General features: G+C 33.6%; 2 protein-coding genes across 3 annotated transcripts; one reads left to right on the forward strand and one right to left on the reverse strand.

The window, feature by feature from the left end:
- The first annotated feature begins 510 nt into the window (after window positions 1-510).
- On the forward strand, window positions 511-1,917 carry LOC130645970 (putative nuclease HARBI1). The gene is made up of 3 exons (XM_057452098.1): window positions 511-770; window positions 845-1,850; window positions 1,894-1,917. The coding sequence occupies exons 1-3, from the start codon at window positions 511-513 to the stop codon at window positions 1,915-1,917; spliced, it is 1,290 nt and encodes a 429-aa protein (XP_057308081.1).
- A 17,490-nt stretch (window positions 1,918-19,407) lies between these two features.
- On the reverse strand, window positions 19,408-21,436 carry LOC130644878 (uncharacterized). Of its 2 annotated transcripts, none has more exons than XR_008982637.1 (2): window positions 21,018-21,436; window positions 19,408-20,680 (listed from the first exon to the last, which is right to left on the reverse strand). XR_008982637.1 is itself a non-coding variant. In XM_057450653.1 (2 exons), exons 1-2 carry the CDS (start codon window positions 21,378-21,380, stop codon window positions 20,569-20,571), a joined length of 432 nt encoding a protein of 143 aa, XP_057306636.1. In that variant the 5' UTR covers window positions 21,381-21,433; the 3' UTR covers window positions 19,408-20,568. The 2 variants fall into 2 exon arrangements, 1 of the variants encoding a protein (XP_057306636.1); XM_057450653.1 differs by having other exon boundaries at window positions 21,061-21,433.
- Window positions 21,437-22,584: the final 1,148 nt, after the last annotated feature.

Raw genomic sequence — 22,584 nt, forward strand, 5'->3', positions numbered from 1 at the left:
TCTTTCATTTGATCAGTTTTTGCAAAATCATCCAGAGACTTGAGAAGATCCACACTAAGTAGATTAATCTCTTCAACATCTAAGCTACTTCCAAACTTTGCCACAAGATCTATTGTTAGTGTAATAGGTTAAATGAGTATATTCTTTTTTAATTAGAATGAACTCAAGCATAACATGCAAATGATTTCTTTGGAAATTAGAAATAAGGTCTTGTTTGGTGACATTCTATGATTCTGTTTTTTTCTTAAATGTAATTAAAAATCCTTTGTTTTCATCAACTTTAAACAAAAAACTGCCAGAGTAGACATATTAAATTATGCTGAAGCTAACAGAATGGGACACCAATTCTCAAAACCTTTTCGGTATATGGTAATACTCTTAGGGGCTGTTTACACGTACCCGACATGAAACTCATGCCGGCATGAAATTTCATGCCGGCATGAAAATTTTTTGGTTCACACAGAGCGTTCCTGCCGGCATGAAATGAGTTTCATTTCATGCCGGCATGAAATGGAAACCATTCTCAAATACATGCTGAATTATGAACTTTCATCCCACAGATTCATTTTAAACATGGCTTCCAACAAGAGACAGCTTGCGCTTTTTTCAGCCTTGAATGCAGTTCTCGTGAGTTCTTCAACGTTGTTACAACTACTAAGTATTTTGGTATTGAAATTTTTACAAGAACAGAGGAGGCTCAACAATTTGAGATATCAAGCAGTTATGGAGAGAAATACAGCATTGTCGAGGTACAGACGTGCAAGGTTGAGGTAAATATTTATATTGTTTTGCTGTGGATTTTTATTATTCTTTTTCGTTTCCTGCACAACTACTCATTTTTTAGATATGTTAGAAGCAAGAGAAAATGCTGGATTAAACCTGGAAGAACTGATAAATGGTGGGATAACTTGCACATTGTTGGTAACATGTGTGACGATACTTGGTTACAAAACTTCAGAATGACAAAACAACAATTTATGAAACTTGTCGAATTAATTAGACCTTACGCAAAGGAAAGGTCTTCACAAGTCCGCAAAGACGTAATTCCGCTAGAAAAACGACTAGCTATTACGCTTTATTACTTGAAGGACCAAGGTTCTCTTTTGATGATTGGCAATACATTTGGCATAGCAAAAAGTACGACAAGTGTTGTTGTACATGAAATATGTGGCATATTAGCGAAAGATATCGCTTCTTTGTTGATAAAATTCCCAGTGGAAAAGGCTGATGTGGAAAAGATTTCCAGTAACTTCCTAAAACGATTTGGATTCCCTCAGGTGATTGGTTGTGTTGATGGCACACACATCCCAATAAAACAACCCTCAGAAAACTCTCATGATTACTTTTCCTACAAGATGTATTACTCGATCAATTGTCAAGCAATATGCGATGCGAATGGACAATTCACGAATGTCGAAATTAAATGGCCAGGCAGTGTTCATGATGCTAGAGTTTTTGCTAACTGCACGGTTCAGGAAAAGTATCTTAATGGAGAGTTTAAATTATTTTACAAGGAGATCGTAGAGGATGGTGAATCCGTGCCACAGTTGCTTTTTGGAGATCCTGCATACCCTCTTTTACCACATGTGATGAAGGAGTTCGATCATTGCATATCGAATGAACAAGTCATATTCAATCAAATGTTACGCTCCGCCCGTAACCAAATAGAATGCGCATTTGGAAGGCTTAAAGCTAGGTGGAGAATTTTAAATCGCGCTATGGATCTGCAAGTGAAACATGTTCCAAATGCTATACTAGCTTGTTTTGCATTACACAACTTTTGCGAAATCGAAAAATCGTTTGTAGACCCGAAGGTCGTAGAGGAATTGGCATTGAAAGAACGCAGCCTTGTAAACACAGTTGATAAACTTAACTCTTACACAACAACTTCAGGAACCAGGGTTAGGGATACTTTAGCAAACTATTTCAAAGAGTTTTGTAAATTTTTATTTTCTTCAAGGTTACATTATAACTGTTGGTAAACTTTATTTGAACTATCACTACTGCTGCTCGAGGTTTGTGAAGAATACGAGCTTGGAAAGCTTCCTCGAGCAGGTGTAAAACTAGGAGAAGGCAAGGTATTCTGAAAATTACTTCGCAATGGAGTTTCATAAGATGTACCATATGGAGTGTTTGAATGCATTTGCTGTTGAGTAAAGTATTGTGGGTAACTGTTTTGTTGAGTTCCACTGATGGCTTGGGCAAGTAATGCCAAACCATCACCAATTGATTTACCGACACTAGCTATTGACTCGGATATTTGACCAAATGCTGTATTGGAATCTTTTGTTGCTTGGGTCAATTGGTTTACCATATTCTCCTTGAGACGGAGTTCATCTTTAGCCATGTTTAAATACATTTGATCACGCTGGCTTGAAGAAAGATATTTTTCCATCATTTTACGTTTGTTATCTACGAATTTGGCTGTGACTTTTTTTGCCATATTATTATCAGCTGTAGCATTAACAGGCAACTTTTCACTACCTTCAGGATTATCAGTTTCTTCTTGGTTTTCATCATCATCATCATTGTCGTCATCAGAGTCCTCGAAAAATCCTTCAATGTTTTCGTCGGCAATCGTACTTTTGGAGTTTGAGATGGAATTTGTGGCTGGTGATCCACCCCAGAGATTCTTCAACAAATCCCAGTTGTCGCATACTATTTTGCCACTGCCACTCCGACGACCTTCGTTGACAGCCTTTCTGTAGTCCTGTCGAACTTCTTTAATTTTTGCTTTTATTCTAACGTAGCCACCTTTAATCGATTTTTTGTCATTCATAGCCTTTGCTTTTTGTACTGCAAGTTCTTCCTTAGGCAGTTCGAGGTCAACTTCAGTCGCCATAACAGGTCCGAAACCACTATTTTCGAAACGCTCTGCCATCATCACACGAACTTTGTTGTAAAGTTCCACCAGATCACTTTCGAAATCTACCCCTTTGTACTCATACTGAGATTTCAATTCATTCATGCAATCAAGAAGTGCCTCAACCATAGTGTTTTGCCATCGGAATCTTGTCGATTTTGTTTTCACTTTCTTTACTTTTTTCTGTGGCGGGGGGTGATTTTCGGATTTATCAGAATCGTCACTTTCACTCATGATTGGTGTTTGGAGTTTTTCAATCATATCATTAACGACTTTTGAGGAAGGAATTCTGAAAAAAATATATATTTTCTTTTGTGATGGTTTTATTTCATATTTCTCTCATTTTTTATAAGCAAATAAAACGCTATAAACTGAAGTTGTTGTTATTTCTATAAAAAAAAGTTACCTTGCTGCTGCATTGGCCATATTTTTCTTCACAAAGAAATAATATTTGAGTTTTGTATAATTTAAATTCTCTTCTCAGTGACTTCTGTATTATGACTTCTGTATTATAGCTCATTTCATACCGGCATGAAACACGTTTTGCGTTCACACGGTAATATCATGCTCAAAAAGCCCCGACATGAAATTTCATGCCCGTCCTTAAGATGCCGGCATGAAATTTCATGTCGGCTTCGACGTGTGAACAGTTATAGGTTTTCCTTAAGACACCGAAATGAACTCATGCCGGCAGGAGTTTCATGCCGCCATGAAAAAATGTGTGTAAACGGGGTCTTAATAAATTTGTCCATTTTTTGAAATTGTGGATCAAGAATAAATGTTTCATTTAAGATATATATATGTATAGTTAAGTTGATTCCATATTTATTCAAATATGGTTAAGTAATACTAGTCTGTTTTAAATGGGTGTCTGCAAATTATTGTCTTCAGAACAAATGAAAACATTGTTAGTAATCATATAAAAACCTATTAATTCCCTTTATAGTAATGTACAATAATTTTATTCATGGAAGTAAGCACCTAAACACGAACTATAAAAATAATGTGCATTCCATAAAAAAGGAATCTATGTAAATACCTTGTATTTTTTGAGTCACAAAACCATCCGATGCCATCAGTTTACTGTTTGTTACTGTTTATAACTTATTTAAAGTTAAGTGTTAATTTCAATTTATGTATTATCCTTCTTTCATAACCTCCAAAACCAACCTAAAACAGATGCTGTTACAATAATAATAGCTGTATTTTGTCCGTTGACCAAATGCTTGTCATGCTAATTATGCAAAAAATCTTCTGCTACATTATTATCGACTTTGTCGCGACGGGCAAATTTTCATGGATTTTCCATTACTGTGTTTTTTGTATTATGCTTGAAAGTGCAATAAAGTACTTAAACAAAGAAGCTGAAGTATTCTTGCATGATTTTATGTTTCAAAGCTGTGGCTTTGGTTGTGGTTACAGGTAGACTTTTTAGCACATTATGAACTTGATAATACGTTGAAAGTACAGGTATATAAATAGTTTTAACAATGGCAGAGCATTGTTTCAAATTTCTTCAGCATGACAGCTCGTATATTCTTATTACAATTAAAGCAGAAAAAATTTTGTGGCAAGTCTTTTCATAAAATGAGAAATATATAATATTGAGTTAGCTAAAATATATAGCAGACTATCACTTAAATAATATAAAAAAACATTGCAAAAAACGTTTGTCATAACACCCTCCTCCGTTATGAATTACATAATTTTTTGCAACTATATATTCCTTAAAAAAATTGCACATATATGGGACATAGATATCTTTAAAGATTGCACAAAAAAAATTAAAATAATTTTTCTGTTTTTTTTATAAGCAATAGGAGAATAACTTGCTGTATAAATTTCCAAACAAAAGAATCCTAACTTGCTTAACTTTCGAAACAACACATTGTGTATAACTTTTGAAACAGCAAAGAATAATTCTTGCTGCACAACTTTTTTAAAAAAGATTTTAAGCAAGTATTTTTATTTTCCCACCTTGACAGCTAGTTATCTTGCTAATTCAAAACAAAGGACAAATTTATTCATTTCTTTATTGGGGAAGGCGAATTATTAATTTTTCGCAACAAAATATTATTAATTACCTGTGTGTGTGATGCGAAAATACACGCAAAATATGCATGTCGTAAACCCCCCTCCTCAGTTGTAGAGACAGTAATTGAAGAATTGAAAATTGCACGCCTTGACACCCCAAAAAACTTTTGGGCATACAAAGTATATTGCATGCCTATATAGCCTCTTTATTGACCAGATTGCCAAAACAGAACTTGTTTGCACAAAAACTTGTTTTTAAAGTTTATTGCAAAAGTTTCCTTAAAGTTTTGTTAAGGCAAAAGATCACAACAAAATGTTCAAAAGGAAAATATTTTTTTTTAAAAAGAATATTTTTTTTTGAAAATTCTTTTAAAAAAAAAACATGCGCATACATTTTCTTTAACAACAATAGTTTTGTGGCCAATTTTTATAATCTTTCCCATAATGTTTTGGTTAAAAAAATAGTAGAATAAAATGTTAAGATATTTTTTAAAATGGACCAAGTTTTAAAGATATAAAAAAAAGCATGCACAATTTTTTTTTAAAAAACAATGGTTTTTGCGCAAAATATTTTAATCTTTCATATGGAAATAATAAGAGGGAAATAATAAGCCACACACGTCCGCATATATATATATGGGCGAGTTCGGGCCACTTTTCGAATTAAATTGATGGTTGTCCGCCGAAACCGCCCACACTTTCCCGAACTCGCCTGGAACATTCCAGAAATGCAACACCTTGTAACATAAACATGGTGGACGACAGTTGAAAGAATGCGTTTGAAGAGAAAGGAGTTAATAAAGCTTATATATATATAAGTTATTAATCAAGTAAATCTTTTTAAGAATCATAAAAAACAGTTCTTTTAAGAACTTCGCCACCACATAGTTCATTTTAATTTTTATACTTTTTAAATAATTCTTTGAGAGTCATTTGTGGTAAATCTTTTTTTGGGGGCATTCTTCGGGACTATGCGGGTTTTTTCAAGCAAATATATACCTGAATTTTTTTCAAGAAGACGAAATCGCCCAAAAACGCTCGCACTTTTTACGTTGTATGCGGCTTATTGCCAAATAAGTTTAAAGTTATGAGAAAATAATTGTTTTATTGCAAAACTTTTGTTAAATCACTTATATACAACATAGCTCTCGCAAACATCATTGAAGTAATTACTATAAACAAAGATTTTCCGACTTACAAGAAAAGGTGTCGTACCTACAGTCAGGGCAATCCTCTTAATTAACCTGTTTCGGAGAAATTTGGAGATCTCCTAAATAAGCTGTATAGCATACAGCTTAATTGGTGACATTACCGTAAATGATCGATTAAGCCCCCGGGTTTTGGGGGAAGGGGCTTATTCGGGAGGGGGGGGTAAATGGGAGGAGGGCTTATAAAATTATGCAAAGTGTGCTAAAAACAACGATTTTAATAAACACAACATATCTTTCTAAAAGTATAATAACTTCGCGAGATATTTTTCGCCAGAACTAATTTATCAAAATTGACAAAAACTCGCAAAAATTATTTTTCGGCGAAAAATGGTCTACAAACGATGTCGAGCGGCGCTATACTGTTTTGGCCCTGGGAACGAATTTGCTTGCTCCGATCTGAAAATCCCGGAAAAAAATACGCCGCCCGACCGACCCATTTTTGCCGGGTCTTCATCAGGACGCGAACACAACATATTTTCGATGGTGGCCTAACCACGAGTGTTATTAGTACCTCAACCTGCGAAATAAATACGATTTAATTAATTGTTTATAGTAGTATTTCCTCAGTCCCTGTGTCAACTATATTAAAATTAATGTAAATTTAAATAAGCCCTCATGGGGGCTTATTCGGGAATGGGGGCTTATTTGTCCAACTATGATTTGTCAAATGGGTTTTGGAGGAGGGGGCTTATTCGGGAGTGGGGGTTATTCGGGAGTATATGATCATTTACGGTACATCTAAATGTAGTTTACGCCTCGTGTTACAAATGCACGATCTGTTTAATTGTTTTCGCTAAGTTATGGGGTGCCAATTTAACAAAAAACAATAAATGCTTGACCGGAGCTCCCAGAAGTATGGGTTTCAAGAAAGGCGTACACATAAGTGCTCGTTAGAAAATGGAAACTGTTGTTAACAGAAAGTGAAAAATTAAGTCGGCAAAAGACAATAATAAACGTTATCGCTAGCATATAACAGTAAAACAAAATTGTAGTACTCCAAAAATAATACCATGGACCTCTGAATATATAACCTCGCCGAGCATAAGCTACCAACCATGTATCAGTGCCAGTGTGTAGACCATTGCAGGAAAAAAGTGAAATCTGAAAAACTCAGCAGAAAATCGTTAAAAATGTAAAAAAGCTAAATTGTGTTAAGGCGGTGAAAATATAGATAAATTGTTACGAATAAATGAAATAAATATAACTATATGTTGATGTTGATGTCAAAAATTATACCAGTTATACTTAGCCCACGGAAATTCGACGGATTTAAATAGTGATTTTACAAAGGATGGTATTGTTTTCCATATATAGGCTCACCTGTGCACAAACCCATCGTAAAAGCTGACCGCTCAACCTCGATCTCAAGACCTGTAGCGTTTCATTCTAAAATCATAAGTGAGCGTAAAAAAGGTTAGGAACTTGACTAGTGCGTATATTCAGAGATTTACGGTCATATCACGTGGTGCGTTTTTATAAAAATATTGTAACGACTAAAAGCGGCGATACATGATTTGATTAATCGAATTCAATTTGTCCAGTCCAGACATAGCGTACAAAAAAGCTAACAAGCCCAAACTTGTATTTCTTTACTTTATAGATTAATATTATTGTTTTTAACTGATCAAAAACGCTTTTTGGTAAATCAAATGTGGATGCAGCTAAATGTCTGATTAGGAGAAAAAATAACAAACTGCAGGACACAGATGACATGGAGTTTCACAAATTGTTTGCCGATAAATGAATGTAGAGAGAGGATTGATTCCGAAAAAAGAAAAACAAGTTTTAAGCACTTATTCTAACGTAAATTTATTTAGCAGACTCGCTAAGTATTTCTTTTTTTTAAAGTCCTTTTACTGTCCAAATACGACGTTTCCAGCAATTGTTAATATAACTAGATAAAACAGCGAGTTCACAACCGCTTTATTCTCCGATGACATTCTGTGAAAAGAAAATGTGATTTTAATCCAATTTTGTGATTTCGAGAAATCGAATTCAATTAATAGGGATCGTGCACCACCCAGGTTTTATGAGGACAAACATCCACAAGTGGACGATTTTCAGTAAAAGGCTTAAAAAAGGTCAAAAATCGAAAAAGCTGAAAAATATAAATTGCAGTGGTAATTTCCTTACCTTCCCCATTTCTTCCTTAACTTCCTAGATAAGGTCATAATAAGCTGACAAATGCTTTTGTAATGTGTTTTTTTAAAGTCTGCATTTACTGTCCCTACGCATGCGCATACATAAGTTTGGTAAACATTGGTTTCTTGTCTATTCAACTTAGCCAAACTAACACCAGTAAAAAATAAAGTTACGAAAAACAATTTCCAACAATCTGAGAGAAGACATAAAGTTCAGTTGATTACCCAAACAGAACCTGATGTCTCCAGTGTTCTACCTACCAGTTATTTTATAGCTAACTATACTTTGAATTCTTGCCGTGCAATCTCTATTTACGTTCAAGGAAACGTTTTGGTTACCAGAGGAATAATCTGGGCTTCTGTAAAATAAAAAGTCTTAGTTTTAAAATCTTTATTTTCATTGTTTTAAATGATTCTCCACTCACTGAAACAATTTACAGTAATGGAGAAGCATTTCTCTTCTCAAATGTTCTGTTTTTGCTTCAAGTGATATAAAACCCGTGTGTAGTAAATTTACTCTCTACTTTACCATACATCAAAAACTGCTAAGAAATATCACGTGACACACATAAAATACAGACTCATAGACCACTGAACACAAACATGGAAACGACAGAAGTACTTAAACTGAAGCGTGAATACTTTACGTTGACTAATTTTCAAGAGGACTATCTTCGCTAGGTCAAAAATTTTCGCGAATCAATCGTGTCGAGATATTTTGCGAAGGCTAATTTTGGCGAATGAGTCTATTTCAGATATTTCGCGAAGATTTTGGACCATTTTTAGATTATTTTTGCAAATCTAGAGTTCTACATGGGTACGTTTTTTAGGAATAATATAATGCGCATTGAAATCGGTTAGGATCTTTAACTATCAAAGCGAAATGAGAAAAGTGTGTGTGTTTGTGAGTGTGTTAAAAGCGGAAAAACGTAATAAAGAACTTCTAAAGTGTGCTTATTTAGTCACTGAGTCACTATTAGAACAGAACTCACATATTTTGAATTTTGCTTGTGGTAGAACCTTAGACTTATGTGCCTGCTTATGGGCTAAAAATTACTTTGCTATGTGGTTGGTAAAGTTGTTCAGATCAATGTTTGCTAGCTTAAGCATTTGTCTCTTTTATGTAACTTTATAGATCTGATAAGAAGTTGGAAGTACGAGACCTTTCCCTTTTTTCTTCTACTCTAGTAATGCTGCACACAGATTTTATCGTCCCTTAACTTGTTGGTTGTTAATGGAGGTTTTAGTCAGTTGTTTAAAATGAAACATTTTAGAGTTTTTATTCTAAAGGAGATTATCAGTGTTCAATAATAGTTATTTCAAAAACGATTAAAATGGTGGCTGACTTGATTTTTAGAAAACCCTGTATAACATAAGCATCACTAATTGGAATTGATTAAGTAAACAAGTTTTATTTTACTGATCCAGGATTAAATTATATATCACTTTGGCATTATAAGAACTACATTATATTATTAACTGATAGCTATTTTCAACCAGTTTATACGGGAAATCCGCTACGCTGATTGGCTAAAAAGCCTTCACTACGGCCTCTATACAGCACGGTATAACTTAGTCAGCGTACTTTTGACCTCGTGTAATATTTCTCGGTATAAATGACAGTTTATATTGTATTAACATTAAAAATTGTTCGGGAAATGAGTTTACAACTAAACTTCATTTGAGGAATGATTAATTAAAAATGATTGCCTTAAACCACCAAACACGTCGAAGAAAATATCTGCTTGTACAAAACCCAATATCGCGCAACATTATTCATCCCCAACGAGGTAAAAAAAAATAAAAGCGCATATTTTGCAGAGAAATTTATTTACTCAATGTATTTAACAAATTAAAAGTCCGAGCTTCACACTAAGCGATCACTTAAAATTTTAAAAACTGTACAGGTATTTACAAATTAGTGAAAAAAAAAATTAAAAAAGGAATTGTGTAGGGTCTGTTGGGAGTGCTGTAATGTTCTTCAAAAGGTATTTATCCAGTAAAGTTGAAACAAGTTGAGACCGTTTATTCAAAAGTTTCAAAACTGATGTAATGATGAGGTGTTTTTCTATAAGACAAATGTCACGAGAGAATTAATTAAATTGACTAATTTCATTGCACACCTTTGTTTCTTTTAATGGATAGTGATTGAGACTACTTTTTCCTGAATATTTTTATTTTCAGTGCTATATAACTTAAATGCAAAATATTTAAATCCTTAAAAAACTGGTGCTTCTAATGCGGGGAACATTAACTGGTTCACACATGCAACCTCACCGAAAATAATACATTACAAGAAACATACAATGGAGTCTGCAAAGAGAAACTTATGCCTAATGTTCTAAAATAAGAAAAAAATATTTGTTAAGGATAATTCGGAAAAAAAAATTTTTCAAAATATTTTTATAAAGAAGTCTAAGCTATCTGTGAAATTCCTATCTCAAATGCTTGAAATAGGGAAAAAAAAATTTTCTTAACAAACTCACTATGAGTGATTGTGCGAAGAAAAATTTGAAGTTGTTTTTTTCAATTTTAAATATGTTGTAACAAAACCCATAGATTTTTCATGCCGTTTTATTACTTTTAAAATACTGCAAGCTCTTTCCATCATCTCACATATATTATCCAGTCCCCGTAGGTAACCAAATTTGATTTTTCAGAATATTCATCACACACATTTGTGTTATCAAAACCGATGTACCAGCCTTCCTTTGTAGAAATATGAAAAGGGTATTTATACAGATGATAACTTTGTTGCTTAGCAGAGCCATAAAGACCGCCACCACTATCACCCCACTCGTTGCAACTTTGTGATAATACTGAAGTATCATCTGGATACATCTGAAAATGGTCGCAAACGGTATATTGTTGTCCAGTTAGTACTCGCATCCATCTAAACAGAAGACTCGTTTTGGAGGAATACAAATACCGTGTATGCAATGTGCGGCCTGGCTTGTCTGTGTAGCAGTAGAATCTTATTTGCTTTACTCCAATATAGGAATAAACATTATCAAAGCCAGGAGTACTGGATAAATATTTTGTGAAACCAGAAGCTGCGACATCGTTTAATACATCGGTTTGGTTGTTGGTTATATCAGGATGTACTCCGTTGCGAACAGTGTAATTAGCAATCACAATCCAACCACCTGCAAATTAATGGAAGCATTTTATAAAAACCTGTTCATAAGAGCATGAGTACAGAAACCATTGCTTAATAAAGAATAAAAAAATATATAAAAGATCGTGTATAAAAAAAAAGGTTCCCACCGTTATCTGTCTCCATATCGCAGTAAACTTTTGACTTAGTCTCTTTATTCACAATTCCGTAGATATAAAAAAACCCAGATTTGACTTAAGGACAGTATTTCTTGATTTCTATACATGTCCTAAGTGCCAAAATATCTGATTTTCCAGCTAAAAATGTAAAATTAGTTTATGAGGAGTATTTTAGACCTCATAAAAACAGTATAATTTCCGCAATCAATACATAAAAGTTTTCGATTCCTTAATAATATAAAATATATTTGTGAGAAAGAACAAATTCAGTTAGAATGTCTTTACCGAAGTGTTTGCATTCGTTGTTTGCAATCTTAAAAAAAGCAATCGATTATTTTAATGGAATGGAGGATAAAATGTAGATACAGGTAACAGTTAGTGAATTTCTAAGTAAATAATTTTTTATACATAATTTCTTTGAAACACATACCCAAAGGATAAAGTAGTCATCATCAGCTGTATTCATCATTCCATAATATGTTACTATGGATAAAAAAATGATTCGGAATGCAGATTTAATACACCTTCCCGAATTTAAATTATCAATTACATCATCCACATGAAAACGAGGATTTTATTAGTAAACTTTGTAAACATTAAAAAATACAGCTGGTGAGTGCGATAATTTCTTGCGTTAAGAGGTGTGAATGATCTTTTGATTGTTTTTTTCAAAGAAATGCAGGTTTTCAAGTGTTGATATTATTATGAAGATCTTTGTCCTGTGTAAAAATGAAGTATGCACTTCGTGATGGCGAGTTCTAGTCAGTAAGAAAAATCAAATAATTTGTGTTATCCGGGTACATCGACGCCTCGATCTGAGAAACAGCAAATCGCAGTACATGGTAATTTTTGTTGTGTGCCACTTTGTAAAAGTTCAACCCTCGATAAACAAAAACTTAAAACAGGCATTGGGATATTTTCATTTCCATCGGAGTCAAAACTGCGAAAATTATGGATAAGCATAATTTCAAAATATCGTAGGTAAGGGAGGTGATGATATTTTCACAGTTAGCAAGAATACAAAAATATGTGAATTTCATTTTGGAATTGACCGTGTAAGATTAGGTGATAGTGCTGCAAGAAAAACACTACTTAAAGATTCTGTGCCAACTATATTTAAATTTAAGGAAACCAAGAAAAGAAAAGGTTAAAAAAGAGAGCATTTCCAACAGCAGTCGAAACCGAGTAAAAAAGTGTGTATGAAAGTTCTTTGTCAGATTTTACTTAAAACACAAACGAACAATCAAGTTTTTTTGTTCCTGACGTTTCTAATGAGTTCAAATGTTTGAAAACGGAGAATGCTATGTTAAAAGGAAAACTGAGTAATACCGTAAAAAACTTAGAAGAACTAAATGTATGTAGAGAAAAGTTTGAATCGTTAAAAATAGACTTCGAGATCTTTGAAAAATATCATAAATATTCCTACGATACTATATCACGTGATAAAAATTTATTAAAAAATGCTACGGGTTTTACTGTAAAATCCTTTAATTCGCTTTATACGTTTCTCGATCCCGGAGATAAGTGTTCAAATGTGAAGTTCTATGAAAATGCTCGTTTAAAGGCAGATGTGACTGTTGATCTAGCTATTGATATGAATATCGATTTCGATAATGAAATGCAAAGTTTCTCAAAGCGTGGTCCCAAACTGAAGTTACATTCAATTGATCAGTAGTTTATGTGTTTGTCATGGTTGAAGAATGGATTTACTCTATCACATGTGGCATGGATTTTTAAAACTCCGAAGTCTTCTGTATCGCGTTACATCATTACCTGGAAATATTTTATGTATTTCTCACTTGGGGCTATTCCAATTTGGCCTTCAAGACAACAAATAGATGAATCAATGCCTGAAGCTTTCTGAAGAACGTATCCAACAACAAGATGCATACTGGATTGCGCCGAGTTGTTTTGTCAACGCCCTTTATCAGTCAATACACAAAATTCATTGTATTCGAGTTATAAGCATCATGCTACCTATAAAGGCCTAGTAGGAATAGCCCCATCGGATCGACGTCAGATAAGGAATATTATATTTGTGATAACCTTAATGTTATGTTCTAATGGTAACAGTAGATCCTATAAACAAAGCTTGCATATTTTGTGTTTTTTTTTCTTTTTCTCGTGTTGTCAATAAAATGAGCAAACCCAACTCTTTTGTCACCTCCAACATATCTTCTTTCAGTTTTATTAACCTTGCATCTAGGTTGCAAAAACTACCATTAATTCGTGGATCATATAAGGTTGAATGTATGCCTCTTTTATCAGCATTACTTCGTACAGAACTGAGTATAACTGGGTCTTTGTAAGTTCTATTTTCACTAGGTAAATCCCACTGTCTGTTCTTGCTTGTGCATGGGTTTTCTTCCTGAACATTTTTTAACCCATTCAATGAATAGTCTGCTAATTCAAGTAACAGTGCTATTGTATGATTACAATAACTTTGTCCTGCATTCAAGACATGTACACACAGCTGATATCACTGTACTGTTTATCTTATCAAGACAAACGTTCCCATTATGTTTATCCAACATTTTGGGTTCTCGCTGTATACTTGTTGTTGCTAGTTGTTGGATGGTTAAATGTTTAAGTAAATGCTCCAAAACATGTAATTACACCATTTCTTTTTTATTTTAAGTGGCATAAAGTTTCATGATAGTCAAAAGACTTACATAGTCTTTACTATTATATTGAGCATGTTTTTATTTGATATAATTACCCACAGTATCCATAATTAAAAGTTCTTGCAACTAGCTATCAGCAACCTTTAAGATACATAACAGAGTCGCTCAGGTATAAATGCTTGTCTATGGTGCCGAAACTGAGCAAGCCGAATAATTTAACACATATGCTAATTGTGTTAATTTTTTTGGAGCAACCCAAGCGTTTTGACTACCTTAATTTAGTTGTCTTTTCCTTCTAATTTCTAAAATGTTTTTTTTTTTTAAATTTTATTTATCTGAAGGAGTAAGAAAAAAAGTCGACATTGAATGCAAGTCTAAGCTTTATACGCTTCTACTCGTGGTTACTTCTTCTTCACTCAAACAATGGCTTAACAACCGATCATTTGATGATTCAAACTGTTCTGTTTGGTTTCTTGCAGATTTGAAACACTGAAAACCCTCTTCGTGTAATTGTTGTTTCAACATTTAATAATAGTTGAAAGAAAACAGTTCTTTGAAATTCTGAAATGATACTGTACAGCTGAGCAGAAGGCGCAATTTGTTGATTAAAAAAGCAAATCTTTTCTTCCTCAACTTTCTTTTCACTTCTGTAATTAAATTATTTTGGAAAACACCTGCTTCTTCTTTTGACAAAGATTATACCTAATAACAAATAAAACTGCTATTATTTCTTTTAAAATGCAATCCTTCTAACTACATGTATTTATAGATAGAATAACATGACTTATTTGTTTAGTAACTTTTACGATGCAAGCCAGAATGCAAAATAAAACGTTATGTTTGCTTCATCTTGCAAACTTTGGGAGCTATACTGCCATAGATATCAACATAAAAATGAAACGTCATGGAATGTACTCTTGTTACAATTTTCTCTCATTTCAGATTTCTTAGTTGGTCTAATCACACTACTATTATGAGCCATAAGTTTTTTAAATCTACCAAGTGGCACAAGATGCAAACTTCATCCTTGGATCAGCTTTTTTGAAAATTTTCCGTTTAATTTCTCCTGGCTGATAATAGAAGGATACTTTGCTATTTTGTATCCAAATTTTCAGAGGAGAGTTACAAAAGATGTATGCGTGTATCCAGTTTGATACTCTACATGTTTCCTATGTGTTGGGTATTCATTCTACACCGCTTGGAAGGCTCATACACAGATCACTACAGCTGTTCAACATGAAGTACTAAAGCATGAACACAACCTCACATCTTTCTTAAACTAAATCTGGAATTGGCATTAATGATACCACTCACTGTACTAAATATTCACCTAATAGCACACGTTTACAAAAAATCGAAAGCGATGACACACATCAAACATACAAAAGAAAATGCAAGTAGACAGCTCACCATTACAGTGCTTCTAATGTTTGGATGCCTTGTTTTCTGTTTTTGCCTCACATAATCCTAAATATCTGGGACTTTTCAAGTTATTCGAACCATTCAGAACTTTTTGAACAGCTATATGATTGGGTATTACTGACTATTTATTCGAATTCTTTCATGAACTCTATACTAATACTTCGATCTTCCAAATTTAAAAAGAGGCAATAAAACATTTTGCTGTTTGTGTTGTTTCAACAGCGTGTAAACTTTTGTGTTTGGTGATTGCTTTTTTGACGTATCGAAAAACCGGGACCTTGGACCCTAAAGGAAGAGAGCTAGGTGGACTAAGTTGAATATAAATAAGATGGACAGACAAGCAAATATTATTTTGTCTAGCCCTGCTCTTTTTTGCATTGTGGTAATTCTTTCTACTGCACCAAAAAATATCGTGTATATAATGGAGGAAAACAAAGTCGTGATTTTTCAATCTTACCTTTGTTTTATGATAACAATGTTCATTGTTGCAAAAGTAGGTATCAAATAGACAATATATGGATTTTAAATTAATTTTGTTTACAATTTACAAAACATGCATGTAAAGCTTCATGTTTATAGGTTGATATGTTTAGCAACGAAAAACTGCATAATGAAGTAATGCTGCTAACTACCTTTGTAGACAACAGTAAACAACTAAAAAGTTAAGGAATTTGGCTAGTAGCAAAATTATCTAGTAACGTAGGCAGATTTTTTATTTTTCTTAAAAATAGATCTAGCTTGTCTCATCGATTGCTTTCCTGTGTCTATCATTTTGCTTTTTACTGAGGGGAATTCTATTTGTTATAAGTAACTTGCATTGTTTTTTAATAAAAATAGTTGTGGGCAACCCACGGAAAAAATAGCTGAAATATTTTTTACGTTGTTCCTTACATAATCCCATGTTATCTTTAAATGAAATAAAACTTTTTTTTTCTATCGACCATTTTCATTTCAAAAATTACATTAATAAAAATTTATTTCTTTTAATTCAAAAGAAAACATGTGTTTCGGGAAAACAAGATCTTATAACTGAAAAAAGAAAAAATTGTTCCTCCTACACGGCTGCACGGGAGGACAAGCTAAAAGGTGATATATGCAATGTCCCATTGGATACAAAATTAGTACCAAGAGGTTCTGATTTTAATGGAATTGTTATGCTAAAATTAAAGCGACAACTTTTGAAACGCGGGCATGTCTCATTTTAGCCAGTTCGCCCCAGAAGTGGTTTCCTCTGCTTTGAAATTCTTACAACAAACTAATAATTTATATACAGAAATCATAAATGATAATTCAAAAATAACTGAAGCTCTTTTAACGTTACATGATGATGAAGATTTACCAATAGTGTTAAAAAAAGATAAAAATATTGAGGATTCAGAAAATCGTTTTGATGAACATACACCCTAATGTCAGTTATTTCAAATTAATACAATAAAGAAACAACACATCCATACTTGTTTCTTACTGGAAAATTTGAATATCACATTGAAGGAGGAGTAAAATTGACTCCAAATAAAAATTTCAATCAAAGGTTAATAAATTATAAGAAAGCATTTGTCCATGACTCAGAGTTTATTTTTATTTTTGCACATTTTGTTTATCAGCAAATATATATATGACAGGCCATACTGCCATGCAAAAAGTTTGTTTAAATCATATAATCTCACCATAAAAAACTAATTGGCTTGAAAAGCTGCGAACGAACAAAAGCTAGTTAACGAGGTTACGATACCTTTAGCTCATATCCAATTTCCTTACACACAGTACCCCAGACTATGCCCAGACTTAACATTCAAAGAAAGGTTGATTTTACAGTCTGCCCTACCCTTACCGATAACAGCCCTCTGAAGTGTAGCCTATCTTATTCGTATTAAATTTTTGCGTAGTAGAAAAATCTATTTCGCAAATTATTCGCACAATAACAATAAGAACGTGTTTCGCCTTCAGCAATCAGCTATATTTTTTTTAAAAAATTTATCTTTGCGCGTATTAACTGTTGCCCAAACCTTTTGCGCCTAATTTCAGTATAGTAACATTCGCGCACTAACGATCTTTCTTACGTGAATGCGCGAAAATTAGTACTATATGCAGGCATGTTTACTGTTGGGTATATTTTCACATTTTCTTCTTCTTTTTTTGATTTTGGGAAAAGTTTGTTGGAATTGTTGCGGTCCTTTTTCAAAACGAAGAGGTTCCTACTGTTTTGTGCAAAAGTTAGTAGACCATGTATGAGAGCCACATAGAGTGTACAGTCAAACCTTTATAACTATGAAAGATTGGTTGCATCTTACATGTGGCAAACATCCTTTAGGACTGCACCGTGCAACATGCCCATCTTTTCAACATCACACAGTGGCTCAGTTTTTCGAAGGCATCTGGTCTGCAAATTATTACAAATTATCAAATATGGCGGAGCTACGCGTTGTAAACAATAGGTAAAAGTGAAACTTCTTTTTAACAAATTGGCGCTAAATTCAGTATGTTAAGCGAATTAAAAGCAGTCGTATTGAAATAAAATTGAATCTATAATGTAGACTTTAGAAAATATATGCTTTGAATATCAATATTAACTGCCCCACCCACTGCCCCAAATACTACCCTAAGTTTTCAATTAACCCTTTTTGTTTAACATTCGAATTGGTTGTGATCTGTTTAAAGTTTTCAAGACATTAGCTAAAATTGGAAATGTATAATAATATGGCTAACTAAATTTTAATATCGTTAGTCGATAACTACCGTCATCGAAGTTGTAGGTCCCGTCCAAGTTTGGACAATTTAAAAACTCCTCTTGGTGGCAGATCATACCATGGTAGATATTCTCTTTTAGTTAGCCAAACATTTTAAATCCATTACAAAAAGTGTTGCAACACTTTCCTTTCCTTCTTTCTTTCTTCTTCTACTTATTATTATTGAAATTATTTTAGGGGTTTAGGGTCAAATTAGGGTTTAGTTGAGTTAGTTACCAATTTAGTACTCAATCTTTCGTGTAAATTTATCCTTATTATTTTCACAAAATTTAGGTATAAAAAATATTTTTTCATAGAACCGACGGTTACCGACGGCAATCGATAGTGTTATAAATTGATTTATTTACCCTTTAAATGAAAGGGAACACGTTAGGTCCCAGTACTCTGAAGGTAAACACAACGTAGTAAAGAAGACGATGCGTTTTAAGGTAGCCATAATTTTTCACAAATTTTATTGGAGACCGATTTGTAGTAGGTTATTGTGAACTTAGTTACTAGGCTCTAATTAACCTTGCAACAAACATTTATTTTATTTACACTCAGTTACAGCCAAGTTTTGTAACTTTAGCGGGAACTTATTCCGCGAATTAGAGAATGTTGGGTGGCTGGATGTGGTAACGACAGGTTATCGCCAATGTTTATATTTAGATCGAAGTTGCGAGAAAGTTATATACGCCTCAAACGGTCACCGTTGTAAGCACTACACACGGATGTGCGTCTTGTATTGCCTATGTTAAGCCCTCATCTCAGGTTTCACTCACAGCAACTTATTTTATGCTAACAGACGGGCAAGAAATACACAAAATATCGATGCAGGAAATATGTACAGTGCGCAATCCCTGTGGAAAAGTCGACTATTTCCACTACGATTTGAAATTTGAAAAAATACTTTTGTCAAATTTTATGAAATTTTAGGAAAAAAAAGAATTAAATATGGTATTTCACTTTAGCAGTTTGATAATTGGCTCAAATTTCTTTAAAAAATTTCCACTTGTAGCTAAAGATGCGCACTAAACTAATCTTACGCGTTTGCGACCAAAATGATTTTTCGCTAAAGATGTGACACTACAGTCATATAAAATAAATGTGTTCGAGTAGTGTATGCATAAAACATACATACAATAAAGCACAAAGAAAACAGAACAAAGTAACATAATTTATGAAAAAAATTTGATCATTTTCTCTTACCACAATCGTTTTCGCGCAGTTTTTTTTCTACAACAGTTTTTGTATAGTTCTTGCATTTGTTACCGTTGTTCTAGAATTTGTTACCACAATTCTCGCACTTGTCATCGTAGTTATCGAACTTGTTTATTCTTTTGTATTTGTTACAGTATTTCTTGAATATGTTACTGTTGTTCTCATGTTTGTTGCCCTTGTTCCCTGCACAAGTTTGTTACCGTAGTTCTCACATGTTACCGTAGTTCTCACATGTTACCGTAGTTCTCACATGTTACCGTAGTTCTCACATGTTACCGAAGTTCTCACATGTTACCGTAGTTCTCACATGTTACCGTAGTTCTCACATGTTACTGTAGTTCTCTCACATGTTACCGTAGTTCTCACATGTTACCGTAGTTCTCACATGTTACCGAAGTTCTCACATGTTACCGTAGTTCTCACATGTTACCGTAGTTCTCACATGTTACCGTAGTTCTCTCACATGTTACCGTAGTTCTCACATGTTACCGTTGTTCTCGCATGTTACCGTTATTTTCACATGTTACTGTAGTTCTCTCACATGTTACCATAGTTCTTCCATTCGTTACTGTAGTTCCCGCATTTGCTTGTAGTTATCAAAGTTATTTCCACACTTGTCAACATAGTTTTCGCATGTATTATCATAATTAGGATAATTTTCAAAATAGCTTCCTCAATAACACGTGTAGATTGCGTTTAGTTATATGAGAAAATTTACAACTTCCCATCATTTTTCTGAAAAAGGGAAAATGTTTTAGAAAATCTTTGAGTCAATCAATATCCCTTGAGTTGTGATCCCTTGATGCGATGACACTTTTTCTAACAGTGCATATGCGTTTTTTTTATAACGTCAAAGCTCCGAAAGTGCTTATGATTTAACATTTTTCTTCCTTTTTACTCGCACAAATATTGTGATGTTTGTGTGACATTGAAAGTGAGATATTTTCTGTGTTACATCTTTCCCTACTATGATGATGATGGTGTACAATATTAAACATCTTTAACATCCGTCTGCGTATTTGCGGGATAAGAAATACGTAGATAAAAAAATCAGCAGCGAAACCAAAAGAAAAGATGATATAAAACATCGGATAATATGCGCTTGTAAATACGTTTATGTTGTACTTTGTAAATAAAACCTGCATGATAAACTCTGGCAATCCTAAAAACAAAAAAAACGTCACCAAGATCCAAAATGGTATAAAATTCGTTAATTTAAAAACATTTCGTTGCTTGCGCTGGACTTGGCATTTCCGTTTCCTCATCTGTCGATATTTTATATATATGTATATGTAAGTACATAGAGCAACGCCCATGACAGCAAATATGCCTGTTCTTAATACATACTTCTTGAAAAGTGGTCCTGGGTCTATGGTGCCATCTATCTTTATCAGGACCGCAGTTAATACACTTAAAAATCCTAACAGGTAACTCAAAAAAACAATCCTTTTCGTTAAGCGGCTAGTGATATATATCTCATACTTAAGATTTAGACGTACCGCCAGAAATCGATCAAAAGTCAGAAAAAGAAACATCACAGACCAAGTTATGGCAATTCCACTGACTTGTGCAAGTCTACATGCGTCAAAAACTTTATATATCAAGCCATTCTCCGTAACGACAAAATCACTTAGCATGACATATGTGGAATGATTTATAGCTGCGAAGATTTCCACAGTGCTCAAATTTATTAGGAATATGTACTGATTTAATCGAACAGAGCGTAATTTCCATAACAAGTAAACTCCAATACAATGCAGTACCACTATAGCCGTATAAAGTACGACGCACACACCACATAACAATGTCCGGAGGGACGCCATACTAGTTCTAAGCGAAATATTGTATAAATTCTCAAACATAAACTTAGGGTTGGGAGTTTTTTATATAAAGATACATCTGTCGCTGTTTTTTTGTTTTGTTTGATGTCTTTTATAATTTATATATTTTTGTATCAATAAAAATCTGAAAATAAATAAAGCAAACGAAGTTTCTTTGGATTTTTTACCTTTGCGTACAATTGCACAACAAAAAAAACACCTCATAATCGAAAATTTCTGTTGTGTTTTTTTTTAATTCTCATTTTTCTTAAACACAATGTTTTTCGTCTATATGGAATTAGCAACTGGGTCGAAAGTTTCGCTAAGAAAGATATTGTTCGAGAAATGATCTATTCTTCTTTGCTATTGAAATTCAACGACATGTAGCTAACAATAAAAACATGTTTAATTTTAGACTTCCGTCCAAAATTAAAAATGTTTCAAAAGACATAATGGCATTAGCTACAGGCTTTAGTCACAGTTAATTTCAAACTTTTTTTTTAATTAAATTATAAATAATTGTTTATAAATTATTTTCTAAAATGTACTTTATCTTGATGAAAAAGAAAAATATATTTGAAATCATCTCTGTAGTATTATTAATACCCGGATTTTGGCTGTTGTTTGTGCGCGAGAAAGAAAGTCGTGCTATGGAAATACAGAATGCAATGATAAAGGATGGCGAAGCCGGCAATTTTTACGGCTTACCGACTCCGAATCTCTATAATAATGATACCTATACTAGTCGTTAGCCCGTGGAAAAATCCACGGGGTCGCCCGTCCTTTATACATCACACTTCGTGTTTCCGTTACGGGACGCGGTAACCCTTGGAAGACACAAACAGACGACGGCTATTACATTAGAGACTAGCCGTCAACCTGTGGAATAATCTATATATATGGCTATAACTGTTATATTGTTGCTGATGCTTTTTTTCTTTGGTAGATATTCCAGCCATCATTACCGTTTCTTTTTGTGGTAACTTCACTAATCCGATTTTTACTCAACCTCGTTCCAGCGCCTGTTGTCTCTCTTCTATAACCGGGACGGCGAGACGAACATGTCCCGATATCAGAGAAAATACAAGATGCACTGGGGACGAGGTTAATTTTTACTAAGCTAAAGCTTGGGTTGTAGCTAGCTATAGCTGATTTTTTAGCCATTAAGTGAAAGTAGCCACAACAACAAACTCTGGCAAAATTGTATTGTTATTGATTCAATGAGGGAATTCTGTTCACACAATTT

The sequence above is a fragment of the Hydractinia symbiolongicarpus genome, chromosome 5, assembly GCF_029227915.1.
Source record: "Hydractinia symbiolongicarpus strain clone_291-10 chromosome 5, HSymV2.1, whole genome shotgun sequence".
Lineage (NCBI taxonomy): Eukaryota > Metazoa > Cnidaria > Hydrozoa > Anthoathecata > Hydractiniidae > Hydractinia > Hydractinia symbiolongicarpus.